General features: G+C 44.8%; 1 protein-coding gene across 1 annotated transcript in view; it reads left to right on the forward strand.

Annotated features, from left to right (window-relative positions):
• The window catches only part of LOC120020606 (ephrin type-A receptor 4-like), a 28,653-nt gene extending 16,394 nt beyond the window's left edge, over positions 1 to 12,259 (forward strand). The window contains exons 6-19 of the mRNA XM_038964312.1: positions 237 to 369; positions 454 to 659; positions 3,488 to 3,612; positions 4,404 to 4,563; positions 4,691 to 4,802; positions 5,356 to 5,414; positions 5,521 to 5,634; positions 5,825 to 6,010; positions 6,161 to 6,222; positions 6,647 to 6,856; positions 7,030 to 7,206; positions 11,322 to 11,509; positions 11,622 to 11,780; positions 12,130 to 12,259. Of these exons, the coding sequence (XP_038820240.1) occupies positions 237 to 369; positions 454 to 659; positions 3,488 to 3,612; positions 4,404 to 4,563; positions 4,691 to 4,802; positions 5,356 to 5,414; positions 5,521 to 5,634; positions 5,825 to 6,010; positions 6,161 to 6,222; positions 6,647 to 6,856; positions 7,030 to 7,206; positions 11,322 to 11,509; positions 11,622 to 11,780; positions 12,130 to 12,259 (2,021 nt within the window). The remainder of the gene's footprint in view (positions 1 to 236; positions 370 to 453; positions 660 to 3,487; positions 3,613 to 4,403; positions 4,564 to 4,690; positions 4,803 to 5,355; positions 5,415 to 5,520; positions 5,635 to 5,824; positions 6,011 to 6,160; positions 6,223 to 6,646; positions 6,857 to 7,029; positions 7,207 to 11,321; positions 11,510 to 11,621; positions 11,781 to 12,129) is intronic.
• Positions 12,260 to 21,951: the final 9,692 nt, after the last annotated feature.

Below are 21,951 nucleotides of genomic sequence, written 5' to 3' on the forward strand. Positions count from 1 at the left end.
TCTTTCATTCTCTCGCTCTCTCTCCCCCAGCAACTGTGATCTGACAGACTTTGGTCTGTTTGTCATAAACTTAATTATGCCTATATACAGCACAGGGTTCAGCCAGTCAGCCTGAGAAAACAGACAACACTCTCTCACACAAAAACATAACGACAAACTGTACCACAGAGGAAAGTATATGTAACCATAACCACAATATATTTTCTAACTCAACCTCCCTGTTCTATGTATCCCAGAACCCCCATCTGCTCCTCAGCAGCTGATCTCCGAGGTCAACGAGACGTCAGTGGTTCTGGAGTGGAGCGCCCCCCTCAGGCTCGGAGGGAGAAGTGACATCAGCTACAGTGTGGACTGCCTGCTCTGCCACGGACCTGAGAGTCAAACCGGGAATCAAACTCAGATTGGGAGTCGACTTGGAGAAGCTGGTAGCCTTGCGGCTCTTAAGGGTCCTCTTGGGGCCCAGCTCTGCCTGCCCTGCAGTCAAGATGTCCTGTTCTCTCCCCAGCAGAGTGGCCTAAGGGCCACCAGGGTGTGTATGAGCGAGCTGCAGGCGCACACACGCTACACCTTCACCATCCTCGCCCGCAATGGCGTCTCCCAGGGCCACAGTGCAGGGGCAGGACAGAGTGTGTCTGTCACTCTCACCACCAACCAGGCCGGTGAGTTTGTGTGAAGGAGTATGTAAGTAACGAGGGGAGTGTGTGTGTGTGTTTTCAGGGGCCAAGCACAGGCTGTGCATTGCATGGAGTGTGGGGGATTGAGGGGTGTGTGAGAGTGTGTGAGAATGTCTGTGAAGCAGGTAGCCTTTAATGGGGGAATGTGAATTGAATTAAGTTGGAAGAACTTTTTGTGCCTACTGGTGTGTGTCTGTATACAGTGCCTTCAGAAAGTATTCATACCCTTTGACTTATTCCACATCTTGTTGTTACAGCCTGAATTCAAAATTGATGAAATATATATATATATATATTCTTCTTACACACAATACCCCATAAAGGCAATGGGGAAATATGTTTTTAGAAAAAAAAATGTTTTATTGGTAATGAAATACAGAACTACATTTACATAAGTATTCACACCCCTTTGCTATGACACACCAAATTGAGCTCAGGTGCATCCAATTTCCTTTGATCATCCTTGAGATGTCACTACAACTTGATTAGAGTCCACCTGTGGCCAATTCAATTCTTTGGACATGATTTAGAAAGAAACACACCTGTCTATATAAGATCCCACAGTTGACAGAGCAGAAACTATACCATGAAGTCCAAGAAACTGTCTGTCGATCTCTGAGATAGAACTGTGATGAGGCATATATCTGGGGAAGGGTATGTATTGAAAAAATATGGAATTACCTAGACTCTGCCTAGAGCTTGTCGGCCGACCGAACTGAGCAACCAGGCAAGAAGGACCTTGGCCAGGGTGGTTACCGAGAACCCAATGACAACTCTGACAGAACTACAGAGTTCCTTGGCTGAGATGGGAGAACCTGCCAGAAGGACAGCAGTCTCTACAGCAATTCACTAATCTGGGCTTTTTGCTAGAGTGGCCAGACGGAAGCCACTCCTGAGAAAAAGTCACATGACAGCACGCCTTGAGTTTGCAAAAAGGCACGTGAAAGACTCAAAGTATAAGGCAAAAGATTCTGTGGTTTGATGAGATAAAACACTTTGGCCTGAATACAAAGCGCTACGTCTGGATACAACCAGGCACAACTCATCACCCGTCTAACACCATCCCTACCATGAAGCATGGTGGTGGCAGCATCATGCTATGTGGATGCTTTTCAGTGGCATGGACTGGGAGAAGGGTAAGGATACAGGGGACAATGAATGGACAATGACCCCTAGTATACAGCCATAGCAAGGCTGGAATGGCTTCGGAACAAGAATGTGAAAGTCCTTGAGTGGTCCAGCCAAAGCCCAGACTTGAATCCCATGGAAAATCTGTGGAAAGACTTGAAGATTGCTATTCAGCTCCGATCCCCATCTAACATAACAAAGCTTGAGAAAATCTGCAAGGAACAAATCCAGATGTGCAAAGCTGATACAGACATACCCAAGACGAATTAAAGCTGTAATAGCTTTAATTAGAATGTAATAGAATTCCAAAGGTGCTCCTACAAAGTATTGACTCGGGCGTGTGAATAATTATGTAAATGAGATATTTCTGTGTTTCATTTTCAATACATTTTCATGTAATCCATTTTGAATTTAGCACAACGAAATGTGGAATAAGTTAAGGGGTGGGAATACATTCTGAACAGTACATGGGAGTTACGTGTGTGCGTTTCTGAGTGTGTTTGTGTTAAACTCTCAAGGAGAGACTTGTCTCGGTGACATGAACTGAATGATACGGGGATCATCATCTTATTGGCTTATGCCACGGTGTGTGTGTGTAGCACGTGCAGGGAGAAAGCGTGTTGGTTTGATCACCTCTACATTTAGGAGGTCTCTTAAGTTTTACGAGGTGTTTCATTTGAGTTTCTACGGGGAGTGTGAGTCAGATGGAGTGTGTGCTTATGTACGTGTTTTTCCCCCGTGTGGCTTACTGTACGTGAACTGGAACACAGCCCACCGACTCTAGTATCTTTACAATGTCTCTGGCTGCATTTACACAGGAAGCCCAATTCTGATATTTTTTTACCAGGAATTGACCTTTTGACCAATCACATCAGATCTTTTGACATCAGATCTTTTTCAGAGCTGATCTGATTGGTCAAAATATCAATGAGTGTAAGAAAGAAAAGATCAGATGCCTAGGTAAACGCGGCCTCTGAGTCCCAGATAGTGGCAGACACACCTGCTCTGACTACTTGTGGGAAGTGTGTTGTCTTCCTGTGTCGAGTAGCGTAACCTACTGGGTGCTAAATGAGAGGGCTGGGAACTATTACTCAAAGGCAGAAACAGTGTTGTCATTCAATACTCATTCACTCTGAAATAACTACTTTCTGTCTTTAGTGAGTCAGCATCCTACACTGTACAGTCACAGACCAGTGACTGAACCTTCTTCTCCTGTCAGTATGTCAGAGGGACTATCACAAGAATACAGGGACATAAGAGGAAGACTATATTAGAGGGATAGAAAGGGAAGGGGTAGACATTGATGGAGGGATGGAAAGAAAGTGGGAAAGGTAATGATAAAGGGATAGAAAGACAGGCTGAAAAGAGGTGAGAAAGGTCGTGGCCTGTTCCCTAAAGAAAAGGTAAAAGTTTCCTCCAGGACTCGGCTGTGGTGAATTGGGTCATTGTGATTGCCATCAAACATTCAGGGAATTGTTGTTTCATAACTCCAAATGTGGATTTGCATGAAAACCTGTCAATCCTGTAGCTTGAATTATTTTATTTTGCAGATGTTATGCCAATGTGTCTTATACATTATTTTCTGGTAAACTATTCAAGAGATCCAATACACAAACATAAAAGCCGTGATATATCTTGGGCTGTCCTAGTTCTTCAACTTATGTACCTCTCTCTCACTCACTCAGCTCCCTCCCCAGTTACATCCATCCAGGCTGGTGATGTCACCAGGCATGGTGTGTCGTTGGCATGGCAACAGCCCGACCGTCCCAATGGGGTGATCCTGGAGTATGAGGTCAAGTACTACGAGAAGGTGAGATGCCTCGTGGAAACCGCGGTTCAGAAATCAGTTTTTTTTTTACACTCTTAAAAGAAAAGGTTCCAAAAGAGTTCTTCGGCTATATAGGAGAACTCGTTTGGGTTCCAGGTAGAACCCTCTGTGGAAAGGGTTCTACAAGGAACCCAAAATGATTATATCTGGAACCAAAAGGGGTTCTTCAAATGGTTTTCCTATGGGGACATCCAAAGAACCCTTTTAGGTTCTAGATAGCACTTTCTTTTAGTAAAGAGTCTATGGAAACCTATAACGGGTGTGTGTTCTGTGTATCTATGCATGTTTGTGAGTGTTCACATGCTATCTGCTTAAACTGGTATCAATAGACCTATAAAACAACCAATAAACAATCTTCAAAGCATTCCTTGTGTTTGACATGGAAAAAGAGAGAGGGAGAAATTGAGTTTTTTTATGTGGGACTTGGGAGAGAAAAAGGGAGCTAGATGGGCGGGAGTGATTTGTAGTTGATTTGGAATTGTGTGGCTACAGTTTGTCCTTGCTTGTCTGGTTTTGTGATTATAGGCCGAGAGTCCACAGGGAGAGGTTTTTCGCTCCAGAACCACACAGATAACATTGTTTTGCAACTTCAAATTACATTTTAGGATCATGACATCATCCGTTACCCCTTTTCTTTACACTTGCCAATTAAAATGGGGTGTATTTAAGTTATGCTGTATCTTGGAAAGGTTCATGTATTTGACCGCAGATTTCTGCTCAGGCATTAACAGATCCCTCCCCTGTTTCTCTCTTCCTGTCTCTCGTCCAATCAGGATCAGAAGGAGAGCTCCTACCGCATCATGAAGACGGCGTCTCGCAGTGCTGACATCACTGGGCTGAGTCCGCTTACTGTGTACTTGTTTCAGGTGCGCGCTCGCACCGCCGCCGGATACGGAGAGTTCAGCGGCCCCGTGGAGTTCTCCACCAACTCAGGTAGAAGACATTCTATTCTATTCTATTCTATTCGGCTGTTTTTGAGCAAGAGATATTGCATTTTTCTGGAACCTGTTTTTAATGAAAACATCCTGGTTTGTAACCTGTTGTCCCCTCCCACTGACAGATCCCTTGCCTCTGATTGGTGATGCCGCTAACTCCACCCTGCTCCTGCTGTCAATCAGTGGAGGTGTGATTCTACTGCTCATCTCCACCGCAGTCTTCATCATCAGCCGCAGGTACAAACACATATGGCCTCAGAAACACAAGCAACCGCTAAAACACACACACACACACACACACACACACACACACACACACACACACACAGATCACCTGGGGCTGTGGAGGGGGATTAAAGAGGAGACAGTATGTCCTTCTAAAGGTCTGATTGTTCACCTGGTAATCCCCTTGTCCCTGACTTATCATTAGTGTCTCCACAACAACCCAGCCACTGTATCAGCTTCCCCCTGGCCTCGGAACACTCACACACAACCTCTCCCTTGAGGCCTCTTTTTTCCTGACAGTGGCTCTCAAGGTATGACACACACACCGCTTAAAGACACAATGGGTAGTGTTACAGACAGGTTCTGTAAGATAACACACCTTTCCTCCTATATTACCCGAGGCACTATTCTCTCTCCTTCCCACCCTCCATCCCCCTTCTCCTTCTTCCCTTCCACTCGCCTTGAATAGCCAATCTCTGCTTGGATTGGTCAAAGTAGCTGTCAATCACTCACATTGTGTGTTCCGTGCCGCTCACTACTTCTTCCTCTGCCTTTCTTCTTTCAGGAGGGGCAAATACAGCCAAGCCAAGCAAGACTCAGAGGAGGAGAAACACCTAAACCCAGGTAAGACCACACATGCACTCACACACTTCGTCCTATTCCACAAACAGGTCTCCATTGCGTCAAACTCATTTTCCCAACCCATCTCCTTCCCTTTCTCCATCTGTAGGTGTGAGGATATACGTGGACCCGTTCACCTATGAGGACCCTGACCAGGCGGTTCATGAGTTTGCCAAAGAGATTGACGCCTCCTACATACACATAGAGAAGGTCATTGGCATTGGTAAGGGAGCCTGACACACACGCTCACAGTACATCATCAAGGTTTGAAGGTGTGTGATGCTAATGCTGTGCGTGTTGTAGGTGAGTGTGGGGAAGTGTGTAGTTATTTATACTGTGTGTGTGTCTGTGTGTGTTGTAGGTGAGTTTGGGGAGGTGTGTAGTTATTTATACTGAGTGTGTGTGTGTTGTAGGTGAGTTTGGGGAGGTGTGTAGTGGCCGTCTGCGTCTCCAGGGAAAGAGGGAGATCTTCGTGGCCATAAAGAGTCTGAAGGCAGCATACTCCAACAAACAGAGGCAGGACTTCCTCTCTGAGGCCAGCATCATGGGACAGTTCGACCACCCAAACATCATCAGACTGGAGGGCGTGGTCACGCGATGTGAGTGATTGACAGCTACTTTGACCAATCCAAGCAGAGAATGACAGGTTCTGTCTGCATTTATAAAGATATAAAAATGCAGAGGACCCAAAACGGATCCTTGTGGAACACCCCCCTGTCTTAATCGCTGCTTGTTTGTCTCCTGTGCAGGTAAACCAGTAATGATCATCACAGAGTACATGGAGAATGGATCTCTAGACGCCTTCCTCAGGGTAAGAGGTCCTCATGTTCCTTGGAGCGTCAGGTAGCCTAGTGGTTAGAGCGTTGGACCAGTAACCAAAAGGTTGCTGGATCAAATCCCCGAGCTGACAAGGTGTCGTTCTGAACAAGGCAGTTAACCCACTGTTCCCCGGTAGGCTGTCATTGTAAATAAGAATTTGTTCTTAACTGACTTGCCCTGTTAAATAAAGATTAGAAAGAAGTTCTATCTGTATATCTTTGTACTGTGTGTTATATTCTAAAGCAGGGGGGGTTTATTTTCAATTAAGACCTAGACAACCAGATGAGGGGAGTTCCTTACTAGTCAGTGACCTGAGTTCATCAATCAAGTACAAGGGAGGAGTGAAAACCTGCAGACACTCAGCCCTCCGTGGAATGAGTTTGACACGTGTTCTAAAGTCTCTCTCTCTCCATTAGAAACACGATGGTCATTTCACCGTGATCCAGTTGGTGGGCAAGCTGCGTGGCATCGCGTCGGGCATGAAGTACCTGTCTGACATGAGCTACGTTCACCGAGACCTGGCTGCCCGCAACATCCTGGTCAACAGCAACCTGGTGTGTAAGGTGTCTGACTTTGGCCTGTCCCGAGTACTCCAAGAGGACCCTGAGAATGCCTACACCACACGGGTAAGAACACAGGGGAGAACATAGAACACTAACATGCCTATTACTCTGGGGTAATGATTTAGTATGTGAGATAAGTTCATGTTTCAATGAGTGTAAGATCACTCACCTTTGAACTATGGGTCCTTAATGCTAGACTGTGGATTCAAATAACATTCTTTTCCCATGTGTTACAGGAGGTGACTGGGACGTACCACTCTCCAGGGGGGAAGATCCCCATCAGATGGACCTCTCCAGAGGCCATCGCCTACAGGAAGTTCACCCCATCCTCTGACACCTGGAGCTATGGCGTGGTCATGTGGGAGGTGATGTCCTATGGAGAGAGACCATATTGGGACATGAGTAACCAGGATGTAAGTGCGTTTTCTATGTAATAACTCAAACCTGGATTTCCCCCTGAACGTGGAATATTTTCCATGTGGACTGAAGCAAAGTTAGACGGTTACAGTGCATTTGGAAAGTGTTCAGAGCCCACTTTTTGCATATTTTGTTACGCTACCCCACAATGGCAAAGTGACAACAGGTTTTTAGAAATGTTTGCAAATGTATTCACTGTAGACAAAGTTAGTTAAACATGCTTTCTTACCCTCTTTCTCTATACCCTGTTCTCTCTCAATTAAATTTCAAGGGCTTTATTGGCACGGGAAACATATGTTTAACATTGCCAAAGCAAGTGAACTAGATCAAATCAAATCAAAGTTTATTTGTCACGTGCACCGAATACAACAGTTGTAGACCTTACAGTGAAATGCTTACTTACGGGCTCTAACCAATAGTGCAAAAAAGGTATTCGGTGAACAATAGGTAAGTAAAGAAATTAAACAACAGTAAAAAGACAGGCTATATAACAGTAGCGAGGCTACATACAGACACCGGTTAGTCAGGCTGATTGAGGTAGTATGTACATGTAGATATGGTTAAAGTGACTATGCATATATGATGAACAGAGAGTAGCAGTAGTGTAAAAAAGGAGATGCAGATAGCCCAGTTAGCCAATGAGCGGGAGCACTGGTTGGTCGGCCCAATTGAGGTAGTATGTACATGAATGTATAGTTAAAGTGACCATGCATATATGATAAACAGAGAGTAGCAGCAGCGTAAAAAGAGGGGTTGGGGAGGGCACAGAAATGCAAATAGTAGCCATTTGATTACCTGTTCAGGAGTCTTATGGCTTGGGGGTAAAAACTGTTGAGAAGCCTTTTTGTCCTAGACTTGGCACTCCGGTACCGCTTGCCATGCGGTAGTAGAGAGAACAGTCTGACTGGGGTGGCTGGAATCTTTGACAATTTGTCGGGCCTTCCTCTGACACCGCCTGGTGTAGAGGTCCTGGATGGCAGGCAGCTTAACCCCAGTGATGTACTGGGCAGTACGTTCTACCCTCTGTAGTGCCCTGCGGTCAGAGGCCGAGCAGTTGCCATACCAGGCAGTGATGCAACCAGTCAGGATGCTCTCGATGTTGCAGCTGTAGAACCTTTTGAGGATCTCAGGACCCATGCCAAATCTTTTTAGTTTCCTGGGGGGGGTGCCCTCTTCACGCCTGTCTTGGTGTGTTTGGACCATTCTAGTTTGTTGTTGATGTGAACACCTAGGAACTTGCTGCTCTCAACCCCGCAGCCTTGTGTAAGTTGACCTGTTTAAAGGTCTTTCTCACGTCGGCTATGGAGAGCGTGATCACACAGTCCTCCGGAACAGCTGATGCTCTCATGCATGTCTCGAAGCGAGCATAGAAGTGATTTAGCTCGTCTGGTAGGCTCGTGTCACTGGGCAGCTCGCGGCTGTGCTTCCCTTTGTAGTCTGTAATAGTTTGCAATCCCTGCCACATAAGACGAGCGTCGGAGCCAGTGTAGTATGATTCAGTCTTAGTCCCGGAACATGTTTCAGTCTGTGATATCAAAACAGTCCTGTTTCTGCTTCATCTGACCATTTTTTTATAGACCAAGTCACTGGTGCTTCCTGCTTTCATTTTAGCTTGTAAGCAGGATTCAGGAGGATAGAGTTGTGGTAGGATTTACCAAATGGAGGGCGAGGGAGCGCTTTGTACGCGTCTATGTGGGGAGTACAGGTGATCTAGAATTTTTTTCCCTCTGGTTGCACATTTTACACATTTTAGAAATTTGGTTGAACTGATTTAAGTTGCCCTGCATTAAAGTCTCCGGCCACTAGGAGCGCCGCCTCTGGGTGGGTGGTTTCCTGTTTGCTTATTTCCTTATACAGCTGACTGAGTGCGGGTCTTAGTGCCAGCATCTGTCTGTGGTGGTAAATAAACAGCCACGAAAAGTATAGCTTTAAACTCTCTAGGCAAGTAGTGTGGCCTGCAATTTATCACAATACTTCAGGCGAGCAAAATCTAGAGACTTCCTTAGATTTCGTGCACCAGCTGTTGTTTACAAATATGCACAGACCCCCCCCCCCCCCCCGTTTCACCGTGTGGTGTTCTATCTTGCCGGTGCAGCGTATTTCCCGCTAGCAGAATATCAATGTCGTCATTCAACCACGATTCCGTGAAACATAGGATATTACCGTTTTTTATGTCCCGTTGGTGGGATATTCGTGCTCGTACCTCGTCTAATTTATTGTCCAATGATTGCACGTTGGCGAGTAGTATTGACGGTAACGGCAGCTTTCCCACTCGCCTTCTCCGGGTCCTGACCAGGCATCCGGCTCTTTGTCCTCTGTACCTGCGTCGCTTCCTCTTGCAAATAACGGTGATGTTGGTCCTGTCGGGTGTTTGGAGAATGTCTTGTGGGGTGTTTAGAGAATGTCTTGTGCGTCGTCCTTGCTGTAGAAAACATCTTGGTCTAATCCGAGGTGAGTGATCGCTGTCCTGATACCCAGAAGCTCAGTCTAATCCGAGGTGAGTGATCGCTGTCCTGATATCCAGAAGCTCAGTCTAATCCGAGGTGAGTGATCGCTGTCCTGATATCCAGAAGCTCAGTCTAATCCGAGGTGAGTGATCGCTGTCCTGATATCCAGAAGCTCAGTCTAATCCGAGGTGAGTGATCGCTGTCCTGATATCCAGAAGCTCAGTCTAATCCGAGGTGAGTGATCGCTGTCCTGATATCCAGAAGCTCAGTCTAATCCGAGGTGAGTGATCGCTGTCCTGATATCCAGAAGCTCAGTCTAATCCGAGGTGAGTGATCGCTGTCCTGATATCCAGAAGCTCAGTCTAATCCGAGGTGAGTGATCGCTGTCCTGATATCCAGAAGCTCAGTCTAATCCGAGGTGAGTGATCGCTGTCCTGATATCCAGAAGCTCAGTCTAATCCGAGGTGAGTGATCGCTGTCCTGATATCCAGAAGCTCAGTCTAATCCGAGGTGAGTGATCGCTGTCCTGATATCCAGAAGCTCAGTCTAATCCGAGGTGAGTGATCGCTGTCCTGATATCCAGAAGCTCAGTCTAATCCGAGGTGAGTGATCGCTGTCCTGATATCCAGAAGCTCAGTCTAATCCGAGGTGAGTGATCGCTGTCCTGATATCCAGAAGCTCAGTCTAATCCGAGGTGAGTGATCGCTGTCCTGATATCCAGAAGCTCAGTCTAATCCGAGGTGAGTGATCGCTGTCCTGATATCCAGAAGCTCAGTCTAATCCGAGGTGAGTGATCGCTGTCCTGATATCCAGAAGCTCAGTCTAATCCGAGGTGAGTGATCGCTGTCCTGATATCCAGAAGCTCAGTCTAATCCGAGGTGAGTGATCGCTGTCCTGATATCCAGAAGCTCAGTCTAATCCGAGGTGAGTGATCGCTGTCCTGATATCCAGAAGCTCAGTCTAATCCGAGGTGAGTGATCGCTGTCCTGATATCCAGAAGCTCAGTCTAATCCGAGGTGAGTGATCGCTGTCCTGATATCCAGAAGCTCAGTCTAATCCGAGGTGAGTGATCGCTGTCCTGATATCCAGAAGCTCAGTCTAATCCGAGGTGAGTGATCGCTGTCCTGATATCCAGAAGCTCAGTCTAATCCGAGGTGAGTGATCGCTGTCCTGATATCCAGAAGCTCAGTCTAATCCGAGGTGAGTGATCGCTGTCCTGATATCCAGAAGCTCAGTCTAATCCGAGGTGAGTGATCGCTGTCCTGATATCCAGAAGCTCAGTCTAATCCGAGGTGAGTGATCGCTGTCCTGATATCCAGAAGCTCAGTCTAATCCGAGGTGAGTGATCGCTGTCCTGATATCCAGAAGCTCAGTCTAATCCGAGGTGAGTGATCGCTGTCCTGATATCCAGAGGCTCTTTTTTTGCCGTAAGATACGGTTGCAGAAACATTATGTACAAAAGAAGTTACAAATAACGTGAAAAAAAACACATAATAGCACAATTGGTTGGGCGCCCGTAAAAATGCTGCCGTTTCTTCCGCCGCCATTTTCCCTTAGTAAACAAAAGTGAAATAATCAGTAAAAATGAACAGTAAACGTTACTCACAAAAGTTCCAAAAGAAGAAAGACATTACAAACGTCTCTCTCCCTCCCTCTCTGTCCAGGTGATAAAAGCAATAGACGAGGGTTACCGTCTGCCCCCTCCAATGGACTGTCCTGTGTGTCTACACCAGCTGATGTTAGACTGCTGGCAGACAGAGAGAACACACAGACCCAGCTTCACACAGATCCTCAACATGCTGGATAAACTCATCCGCAACCCGACCACCACTCTGAGGACAGGGGGAGACAGGTACACACACGGGACACGATGTCTCTCATTGCAAGCTCTTTCAATGTGTTTTTCCAGCATAACGTTCACTCCCCATAACTATCTCATCCTCTGTCTGTATCTCTCTGTGCAGACCTGTTCCCAGTCTGTTGGAGCCTGTAGTAGGCCCAGAGTTTGTGTCAGTGTGGTCAGCAGAGGACTGTCTCCAAGCTATAGGGATGGGCATGTATAGAGACACGCTCACTACTGCTGGATACACCAGCCCTGACAGCCTGCTAACCCTCACACATCAGTGAGTCTCTCTCTAACCCCCCCCCCCCCCCCCTCTATATATATCATTATGGCTCTGTCTATTTCTCTGCTAACCCTCACACATCAGTGAGTCTCTCTCTCTGTATCTCTAACCCCCCCCCCCCTCTCTATATATATCACTATGGCTCTCTATTTCTCTCCCTCTATTCCCCCCCGCTCTCTCTCTCTCTCTCTCTCTCTCTGTCTCTGTCTCTCTCTGTCTGTGTCTCTCTGTCTCTGTCTGTCTGTCTCTCTCTCTCTCTGTCTCTCTCTCTCTCTGCCTTTCTGTTTGGGTACTCATGGTCTTCTTAACTCTGAACATGTCTAATTGAATTATTCCATGTTTACAGGGACATGACCAGTATAGGAATTATCACACCATCACACCAGGACCAGATCCTTGCCAGTGTGCAGCAGGTATTGCTGTCCCACATGCAACAAATACAGGAACAGATGCCAGACAGCATGGTTCCCGTCTGAGCCAGTGAATGGATACAAAACTAAAACAATTTGTTTTTAATGAATTTTATTTACCTCATCCATGCACTTTAGAATGATATTTTCACAAGGAATTACATCAACATACAAAAAACTACAACAGAAAATATGAATGGAAGAGAGAAAAGCAGCACTTTTATAAACCCTATAAACTTTGACCCTTGAACTATGACCTGAGGTTTGACCTGAGGCTGAAGAAGCTGCTGAAGATGGTTTCACTGCAACACTGAGGAAACAACGAGACATGTTGTCCCTTTTTTGTTTACTTTTTGTACATACGTGTCCGTGTAAATAACGTTTCATCTGCTCCTGATTTTTATTTTTATTTTGTACATGTTGATGATTTTGTGTCATCCCGACTTGTCATGCGCGAAACGTGTCTGTAGCTCGTTCAGAGTGGTGCCTTTGTTTTCAGTTTAGAAACTGTTTTCTCTCCCGTACACATTTCAAAATGGAATAGACACCTCCAGTTTGCCTCATATGCATCTCAGGACTACACTACCCATTTCTCTTTATACCAGAAGGACTCCAGCTCCCATTCCCACTAAGAAGTAATCCATCCATTGAGCTTTGTAGACAAGGACTAATGAGTGCTACAAATATTCACCAACAAGGACTTGTAAGTTAATAGTGAAGCATAGTTCAACAAATAAAAACAGGACAAATTGAATGTCTGGAAGTCGAGAAAAATGTAATGGACGAGCTGATAAAGTGTAGTTCTGAAGCATCACTGTGTGTGTGTGTGTGTGTGTGTGTCAGGGTTAGGGTTAGGGTCAATTCCATTTCAATTCCAGTCAATTCAGAAAATACAATGACATTGCAACTCCGATTCTCTTCCAATGCTTTTCAATCAGTAAAATTTTAAATTAGAATTTGGTTTACTTTCTGAATAGACTGGAATTGAAATGGAATTGACCTCAACCCTGGTGTGTGTGCTTGTCTTTGAGGACCAGTTTGGGATATTCAAAGACAGAAATATGGGCAGGGGAGCGTTTTGTGATAGAATGTATGTGTGCCAAGCTCTTAATGGCGTTTTATTTAGGATGAACACATTAACAACGGTATTAGCTAGTTTTATCGAGTCAATGATTAACATATACTCTAGGTATTACATGTCTTTGTAAATGTTACTGTTTGGAAATACAATCAGGTACATAAAGGATTTCATTCTATTTATAGTCTTCTTATTATCTAGGTTGTACATTGTAAAATAGGAATAATGAAATTGACAAATGGGTAATTTCTGTCTGAGCTTCTTTTTGACGCAGATGCGGCAGAGTGTGTGCGACTGGGAAGTGTGTGTTCGATGTGTGTGTGTGTGTAACTAAGGGAAGTGTGTGCACTGGTGTGGTCTGACCGGCAACAAAGCCAGGTGGATTAAAGTGAAGGGTGCTGGGAGGCATTCTGTTAAAACGTTCAGTGGTGTGGAGAGAGCCATCTGCTAAACACACACGGAGAAACGCATACACAGTGTGTCACACACACACACACTGTGACACACACACAGCAGGAGAGAACTTCGGGCACACACATGGACAGCATAGGTGAAGGACATCCACATATCTGTACAACACAGATATGTCACTTTAGCAACGACACGTACTTGCACAAAACCAAACCTCAATTTCACATTCAAATCAGGGATATTTGATTTTGGATTAAATAAAATCCTTGCCAGCTGGAGACAACAGGCAAATCACCTTGGATACTCAGACATTCTACACCAGGGTTTTGCATAGGATCAGAGAGACACACAAACACACACACACCAACACCAAGCTGCCCTGTGGGTTAGGGGTGTGGGGCAGATATGCTGGGACAGTCTTTTTGAAGAGTTGATCCCGTCAAGGGTGTTAGACACACTCCTCTCTCCCACAGACTACACCCTCTCTCACAAAACACACTCTGTCCTATAGATACATGTGCACCCACTCGCCCACTCTAATAGAGTTTGAGGGAGACCGGAGCACGAAGATAGACACCCGTTCTTAATCTGTCCGTCTGTCTACGCAGGCTGCCACTGAAGAAACCATGTTAAGAGAATGGAATCGCTGTTAGAATGAATGCTTAAATAAAAAAATTCTCCCCTCTGTCTCTCGCGCTCTCTCTCTCCCGCTCTCTGTAGGGTGTCATTGTGGTCTTTTGGTCACTAGATTAGTGTGGTAATAGAACAGGCTAATCTCGCCTGGTCTTACACAGGGGGAGTGGCCGTGGGGTGTCTTTAATAGCCAGCCAACCGTACCCTAATGTGTGTGTGACTGGGAGGAGAGAGACAGGGTTTAGACACACAAGCACACGCACACAGTCGCATGCACGCACGCACATACACACACACACACAGCCAGGGTTTACATTTCTTTCAGGATTTCCATTTAAATGCATCACCTCATTGACCAACGCAATGCCAGAGGCATTCCCACGGTAACCCTGGTGTGTGTGTTTTGTGTGTGTACGTGCATGCAAGTTTGCATGCCCACTGGTACTGGTAGAGAGGTGGCAGTCCCCCCAGTGTAAAATAGCATACACTGAGTATACAAAACATTAAGAACACATGCTCTTTCCATGACAGACAGGCCAGGTGAAAGCTATGATCCCTTATTGATGTCACTTGTTAAATCCACTTCAGTCAGTGTAGAGACAGGTTAAAGAAGGATTTTTAAGCATTGAGACAATGATTGTGTATGTGTACCATTCAGTGGGTGAATGGGCAAGACAAAATACTTTAGTGCCTTTGAACAGGTATGGTAGTAGGTGCGAGGAGCACCAGTTTGTGTCAAGAATTGCCACCAGCCAACTTGACACAACTGTGGGAAGCATCCCTGTGGAGTCTATGTCCCGACGAATTGAGGCTGTTCCGAGGGCAAAAAGGGTGGGGTGCAACTCAATATTAGGAAGGTGTTCTTAACATTTTGTACACTCAGTGTATACAGAAACGCCTAGTCCCTCTTTTTATCTCCCTCTCTCACGCCATCCTGGTGTAGCCACCTGTCCAATTTGGCAACCTGTGCTCCCTTTATTACTGAAGCCACTGACTCGAGTCATGTGATCCATCTCTCCCGCTGCCAGTGGACAGATAACATCTGACAGACATTAAAAGCTGACTAATGAGTCTGAGACAGACATTAGCAGCCAATTAATGAGTCTGGTGTGGCATCTTACTACAGCACCTTTCAACCTAAAAACAGTGCAGGCAGATGGGTAATAGCTCTACGACTTCTCTGCGGAATAGTTATCAGGAATAATTCAAATAGCCACAGCCATTTAATGGAGTCTTGTCAATGAAAGTAAGTGGTTATAATGAAAACCAACAGAGTCTCAGAGTGGAAATGCTGATCATAATGAATACATTGACAGAGGGGACCTGATCCTAGATGGACCCAGAGTTGAGGAGTCCTGGTCTAAACGTCATAGAGGGATCGCTGAGGGCGTAGTTGTCCGGGTCGGGGGATGAAGGGGGTGGTCTGCAGACCTACCATGTCTCTGTCATTGTCTATTCAGAATCTCCTTGGGGAATACCAGTGTGATTAACACTAATCTTGCTGCTTTCTACGAAACCTCCTCCCACCGTTACAACATTACACTAGGGCCACCAATTGCCAATCACATTTACAGACTACAAGCCCCAGTCCCCAACCCCAAAAATATTCTCTTTAAGATGCACACATCTATGCACGCACATAGTGAGAGGGAGAGAGAGAGAGTTGAGAGATACAGCAACACCTCATGACGGTGGCACCGACAAAGAAGGGCGACATCTTACTAGTTCGACCCCAACTTTACTATATAGTGTCTTTAATCGTGTTTATCTTAAAAGAAAGTGTATACTATTATCACACATGACCACCAAGCACTTCTGGACATCAGATCAACAGTTACGAACCTCGATTTCAACTTCAAATACGACTCAGCTGTTCCACTGTTCATACCGAACCTTATTCATTGTTCCAGGGGCTACCAAAACGCAGCTGGTGTAGACGCGGGAGACGAGGTGGGGAAATTGGTTGCAATGAGAAAACAGAACGCCGCTCCCCTATGTTCTACTGGCAAATGTCCAGTCACTGGAGAATAAGATGGATGAGCTTCGTTCGAGAGTCTCCTATCAGAGAGACTTGAAAAGCTGCCATATTATATGTCTTACTGAAACGTGGTTGGATGATGATAATACGCACGTAGTACTCGTGGATTGTCCATGCAGCGGCAGGATCGGAAGGCGGCCTCGGGGAAGTCGAAAGGAGGCGGAGTGTGGTTTTTCGTAAATAACAACTGGCATGCTGCTTCAAGTGTGAAGGAAATCTCAAGCTTTCACTCACCTGATATAATATACCACATGGTAAGCAGCAGCCTTTTATCCACCAAAAGACCTTATCCGTAATTATCACAGTTGTCTAGATCCCTCCATAAGCCAACACCACTCTGGCACTCAGCAAACTGTAAACTGGGGCCATAAACATTAAAGAAACCGCTCACCCAGAGGCAGTGTTTCTAGTGAGCGGAGACTTTAACCCAGGAAGACTTAAAACCGTCCTCTCTCACTTCTACCAACACGTTCCATGCGCCACTTTATTCTACCCACAGAAATGCATACAAGGCCCTCCCTCGTCCTCTTTTTGGCAAATCTGACCATGACTCCATTCTCCTGCTTCCGTGTTAGAAACAAGTGATGTACCAGTGATGCCCTCAATACGGAAGGGGTTGAATATAGAAGACGCACGGCTACAAGACTGTTTGGCTAGTACAGATTGCGATGTGTTCTGAGATTCATCCGATAGCAGTGAGGAGTTTACCACAGCAGTCACAGGCTTCATCAATAAGTGCATAGACGATGTCGTCCCCACTGTGACTATAAGAATAGATCCAAATTAAAAAACATGGATTACAGGCAATATCCACAGGCAATATACCTATGATAAAAATTACAGACCTCTACATGCTTTGTAAGTAGGAAAACCTGCAAAATCGGCAGTGTATCAAATACTTGTTCTCCCCACTGTAGCTCCATTCTTGTGTACTGTATTTTATTCCTCTTGTGTTACTATTTTACACTCTGTATTGTTGGGACGAGCTCGTAAGCAAGCATTTCACAGCAGTTTTCACCAGTTGTATTCGGCGCATACAGGGGTGAAAGTAAATTGATACGGTTTGGTACGGCGTCCCTACAAAATATATAGTGGGGGTAGGCCGTATCGGTAAAACATGATCATATCAAAATAATTAAAACAAAATGACAAGAAAACTGTAGGCTATTACACCACTTTTTATAATTACCACATTTCAGACACATGAAAAATTTGTGGTAAAGCCTACGCTCCAAAATGCGATGTCATTCTACGAGAACACAAACATTTTGCCAAGGCAGAGATGAGTGGTCAACTTCTAGATGCACGCGGACAACAACGGATTCATTCATTCTGGCCTAATGACAATCGCCAAATGTCATTAAATTTTTGGGTGTTTGGTGTAACAGATGTCACTTTCCATTCACCACTGTTTGGAGAGCCTTCAGAAAGTATTCACACCCTTTGACTTTTTCCAGATCTTGTTGTGTTACATCCTGAATTTTAAATTGAGTTCATTGAGATTTTGTGTCACTAGCCTATACTCAATACCTCATAATGTCAAAGTGGAATTACGTTTTAAGAAATGTTTACAAATGAATACAAAATTAAAATCTGATATGTCTTGAGTCAATAAGTATTCAACCCCTTTTGGAATGGCAAGCCTAAATAAGTTCAGGAGTAAAAATGTGCTTAACAAGTCGCATAATATGTTGCATGGACTCATTCTGTGTGCAATAATAGTGTTTAAAATGATTTTTGAATGACTACCTCAGCTCTGTACTCCACACATACACAACATGACCAAAAGTATGTGAGTTCTCCACCAAACTTTACAGTTGGTACTATGCATTGGGGCAGCTAGCGTTCTTCTGGCATCCGCCACGCCCAGATGCATCCGTCGGACTGCTGGATGGTGAAGTGTGATTTATCACTGCTGACGTTGCTTCCAGAGGCAGTTTGGAACTCGGTAGTGAGTGTTGCAACCGAGGACAGACAATTTTTACACGCTACGCGCTACAGCACTCGGTGGTCCCATTCTGTGAGCTTGTGTGTCCTACCACTTCATGGCTGAGCTGTTGTTGCTCCTAGACGTTTCCACTTCACAATCACAGCAATTGCAGTTGACCGGGGAAGCTCTAGCAGGGCAGAAATTGAATGAACTGACTTGTTGAAAAGGTGGCATCCTATGACTGTGCCGCGTTGAAAGTCACTGAGCTCTTCAGTAAGGGCATTCTGCTGCCAATGTTTTATATGGAGATTGCATGGTGGTGTGCTCAATTTTATGCATCTGTCAGCAACGGGTGTGGCTGAACTAGCCGAATCCACTAATTTGAAGGGGTGTCAACATACTTTTGTATATGTAGTGTACAATTATCTGTAAGGTCCCCAGTCAAACAGCAAATTTCAAACACAGATTCAACCACAAAGACCTAGGAGATTTTCCAATGCCTCGCAAAGAAGGGCACTTACTGGTACAGTAGATGGGTAAAAAAGCAGACATTGAATATCCCTTTGAGGATGGTGAAGTTATTAATTACACTTTGGATGGTGTATCAATACACCCAGTCACTACAAAGATACATCCGTCCTTCTCTAAGAGGAAGGAAACTGCTCAGGGCTTTCACCAAATTAGTTAGAGTTTAATGGCTGTGATAAGAGAAAACTGAGGATGGATTAACAACATTGTAGTTACTCCACAATACTATCCTAAATGACAGAGTGAAAAGAAGGAAGCCTGTGCAGAATAAAAATATTCAAAAAAATGCATTCTGTTTGCAATAAGACACTGCACAAAATGTGGCAAAGAAATTATGAACATTATGTCCCGAGTACAAAGCATTATGTTTGGGGAAAATCTAATAGGACACATCACTGAGTACCACTCTTCATATTTTCAATACTTTTTTTAATTTAACCAGGCAAGTCAGTTAAGAACAAATTTAATTTACAATGATAACTGTGGGTTATCTGCCTTGTTCAGGGGCAGAATGACAGATTTTTACCTCGTCAGCTCAGGGATTCGATCTAGCAACCTTTCGGTTACTGGCCCAGTGCTTTAACCACTAGGCTACCTGCCGCCCCAAAGGGTAGTTATCCTGTTGGAAGGTGAACCTTCGCCTTCCAGAATGGTGGTGGCTGCATCATGTTATGGATATGCTTGTCATTGGCAAGAACTAGGGAGTTTTTGAGGACAAAAAGAAATGGAATAGAGCTAAGCACAGGCAAAACCATAGAGTCTGCTTTCCACCAAACACGGGGGGAAAATGCACCTTTCAGCAGGATAATAACCTAAAACTCAATAATTGAAACAAAAATAACATGTAAATATTGTACAATCCTGGTGTGCAAAGCCCTTAGAGATTTACCCAGAAAGACTCACAGCTGTAATCGCTGCCAAAGGTTATTCTAACCTTGTGTGAAGACTTACATAAATGTGATATTTCTATATTTAATTTTAGAATACCTTTGCAAAAATGTCCAAAAACATGTTTGCACATTGTGTCATTATGGGTTATTGTGTGTAGATGGGTGAGAAATAAATATATTATCCGTTTGGAATGCAGGCTGTAACACAACAAGATGTGTAATAAGTCAAGGTTTATGAATCATTTCTGATGGTACTATAAGTTGCAAGTGGATGAACGTGCGCGGGTAGCCCAGTAAAGGAGCACTTTGAAGTGATTGTTTGACATCAGGACTGGTTGATGGTAATACAAATAAATGGTAATACATTGAATCAATTAATAGGGATTCTATACAGTGCATTCGGAAAGTATTCAGACCAGCTGACTTTTTCCACCAGTTGATTTTGTTACGTTACAGCCTCATTCTAAGATGTGTCAAATGCTTTTTTCCTCATCAATCTACACAAAATACCCCATAATGACATAGCCAAACCAGTTTTTTTAATTTTCTGCAAAATGTATAAATAAATAAAAAACTGAAATATTACATTTACATAAGTATTCAAACCCTTTACTCAGTACTTTGTTGAAGCACCTTTGGCAGCGATTACAGCCTCTTGTTTCTTGGATATAACGCTACAAGCTTGGCACACCTGTATTTGGAGAGTTTATCCCATTTTTCTCTGCAGATCCTCTCAAGCTCTGTCAGGTTGGGTGGGGAGCGTCGCTGCCCAGCTATTTTCAGGTGTCTCCAGAGATGTTAGATCGGATTCATGTACGGGCTCTGGCTGGGCCGCTCGAGGACATTCAGAGACTTGTCCCGAAGCCGCTCCTGCGTTGTCTTGGCTGTGTGGTTATGGTCGTTGTCCTGTTGGAAGGTGAACCTTCACCCCAGTCTGAGGTCCTGAGAGTGTTTTTCATCAAGGATTTCTCTGTACTTTGCTCCATGAATCTTTCCCTTGATCCTGACTAGTCTCCACCACCATCCTTCACCGTAGGAAATGTGCCAGGTTTCCTCCAGATGTGACGCTTAGCATTCAGGCCAAAGAGTTCAATCTTGGTTTCATCAGACCATGAGAAACAAGAAACAAGTAATTTAGGTGCCTTTTGGCAAACTCCAAGAGGGCTGTCATGTGCCTTTTACCGAGGAGTGGCTTCCGTTTGGCCACTCTACCATAAAGGCCTGACTGGTGGAATACTCTGGAACTCTGTCAGAGTGACCATCACTTCCCTGACCAAGGCCCTTCTCTCCCGATTGCTCAGTTTGGCCGAGCGGCCAGCTCTAGGAAGAGTCTTGGTGTTCCCAAACTTCTTCCATTTAAGAATGATGGAGGCCACTGTGTTCTTGGGGACCTTCAACGCTGCAGACATTTTTTGGTACCTGGCTTGGTTGGCTTGGTTTTTGCTCTGACATGCACTGTCAACTGTGGGATCTTATATAGACAGGTGTGTGGCTTTCCAAATCATGTCCAATCAATTCAATGTACCACAGGTGGACTCCAATCAAGTTGTAGAAACATCTCAAGGATGATCAATGGAAACAGGATGCACCTGAGCTCAATTTCGAGTCTCATAGAACAGGGTCTGAATACTTATGTAAATAAGGTATTTCTCATTTTTTTGCTTTGTCATTATTGGGTATTGTGTGTAGATTGATGAGGTAAAACATTAATTTAATCCATTTTAGAATAAAGTCTGACGTAACAAAATGTAGATAAAGTCAAGGGGTCTGAATACTTTCCGGATGCACATATAGGAGGTCCCGTACCGGGAATAAATGAATTATACTTTCACCCCTCGGCGCATGTGACAAATAACATTTGATTTGGTTTGAGATGCTGCTGACTGTATTGTATTTGTCCGGTACAGGGCACAATGACAAAGTGCAGGTTCCTCTTCTCCTTCTCTCTCTTCCCCATGTCCGTGAGTGTGTCCACTGATTCTGGTAGAGAAATGTGGGTTCTCTCTTCTGCTGCCAAGGTACCAGACTGCTCCCCATCTGCCACCAGATACACCCCTCCAGTGTGTGTGTGTGTGTTTGTGTGTGTGTGTGTGTGTGTGTGTGTGTGTGTGTGTGTGTGTGTGTGTGTGTGTGTGTGTGTGTGTGTGTGTGTGTGTGTGTGTGTGTGTGTGTGTGTGTGTGTGTGTGTGGTGTCCTAATTGTGTGTGTATTCTTTCATGTCTGTGTCCTCTGTGATACACTGTTAAAAAA

This window comes from Salvelinus namaycush, chromosome 25 (assembly GCF_016432855.1).
Source record: "Salvelinus namaycush isolate Seneca chromosome 25, SaNama_1.0, whole genome shotgun sequence".
Lineage (NCBI taxonomy): Eukaryota > Metazoa > Chordata > Actinopteri > Salmoniformes > Salmonidae > Salvelinus > Salvelinus namaycush.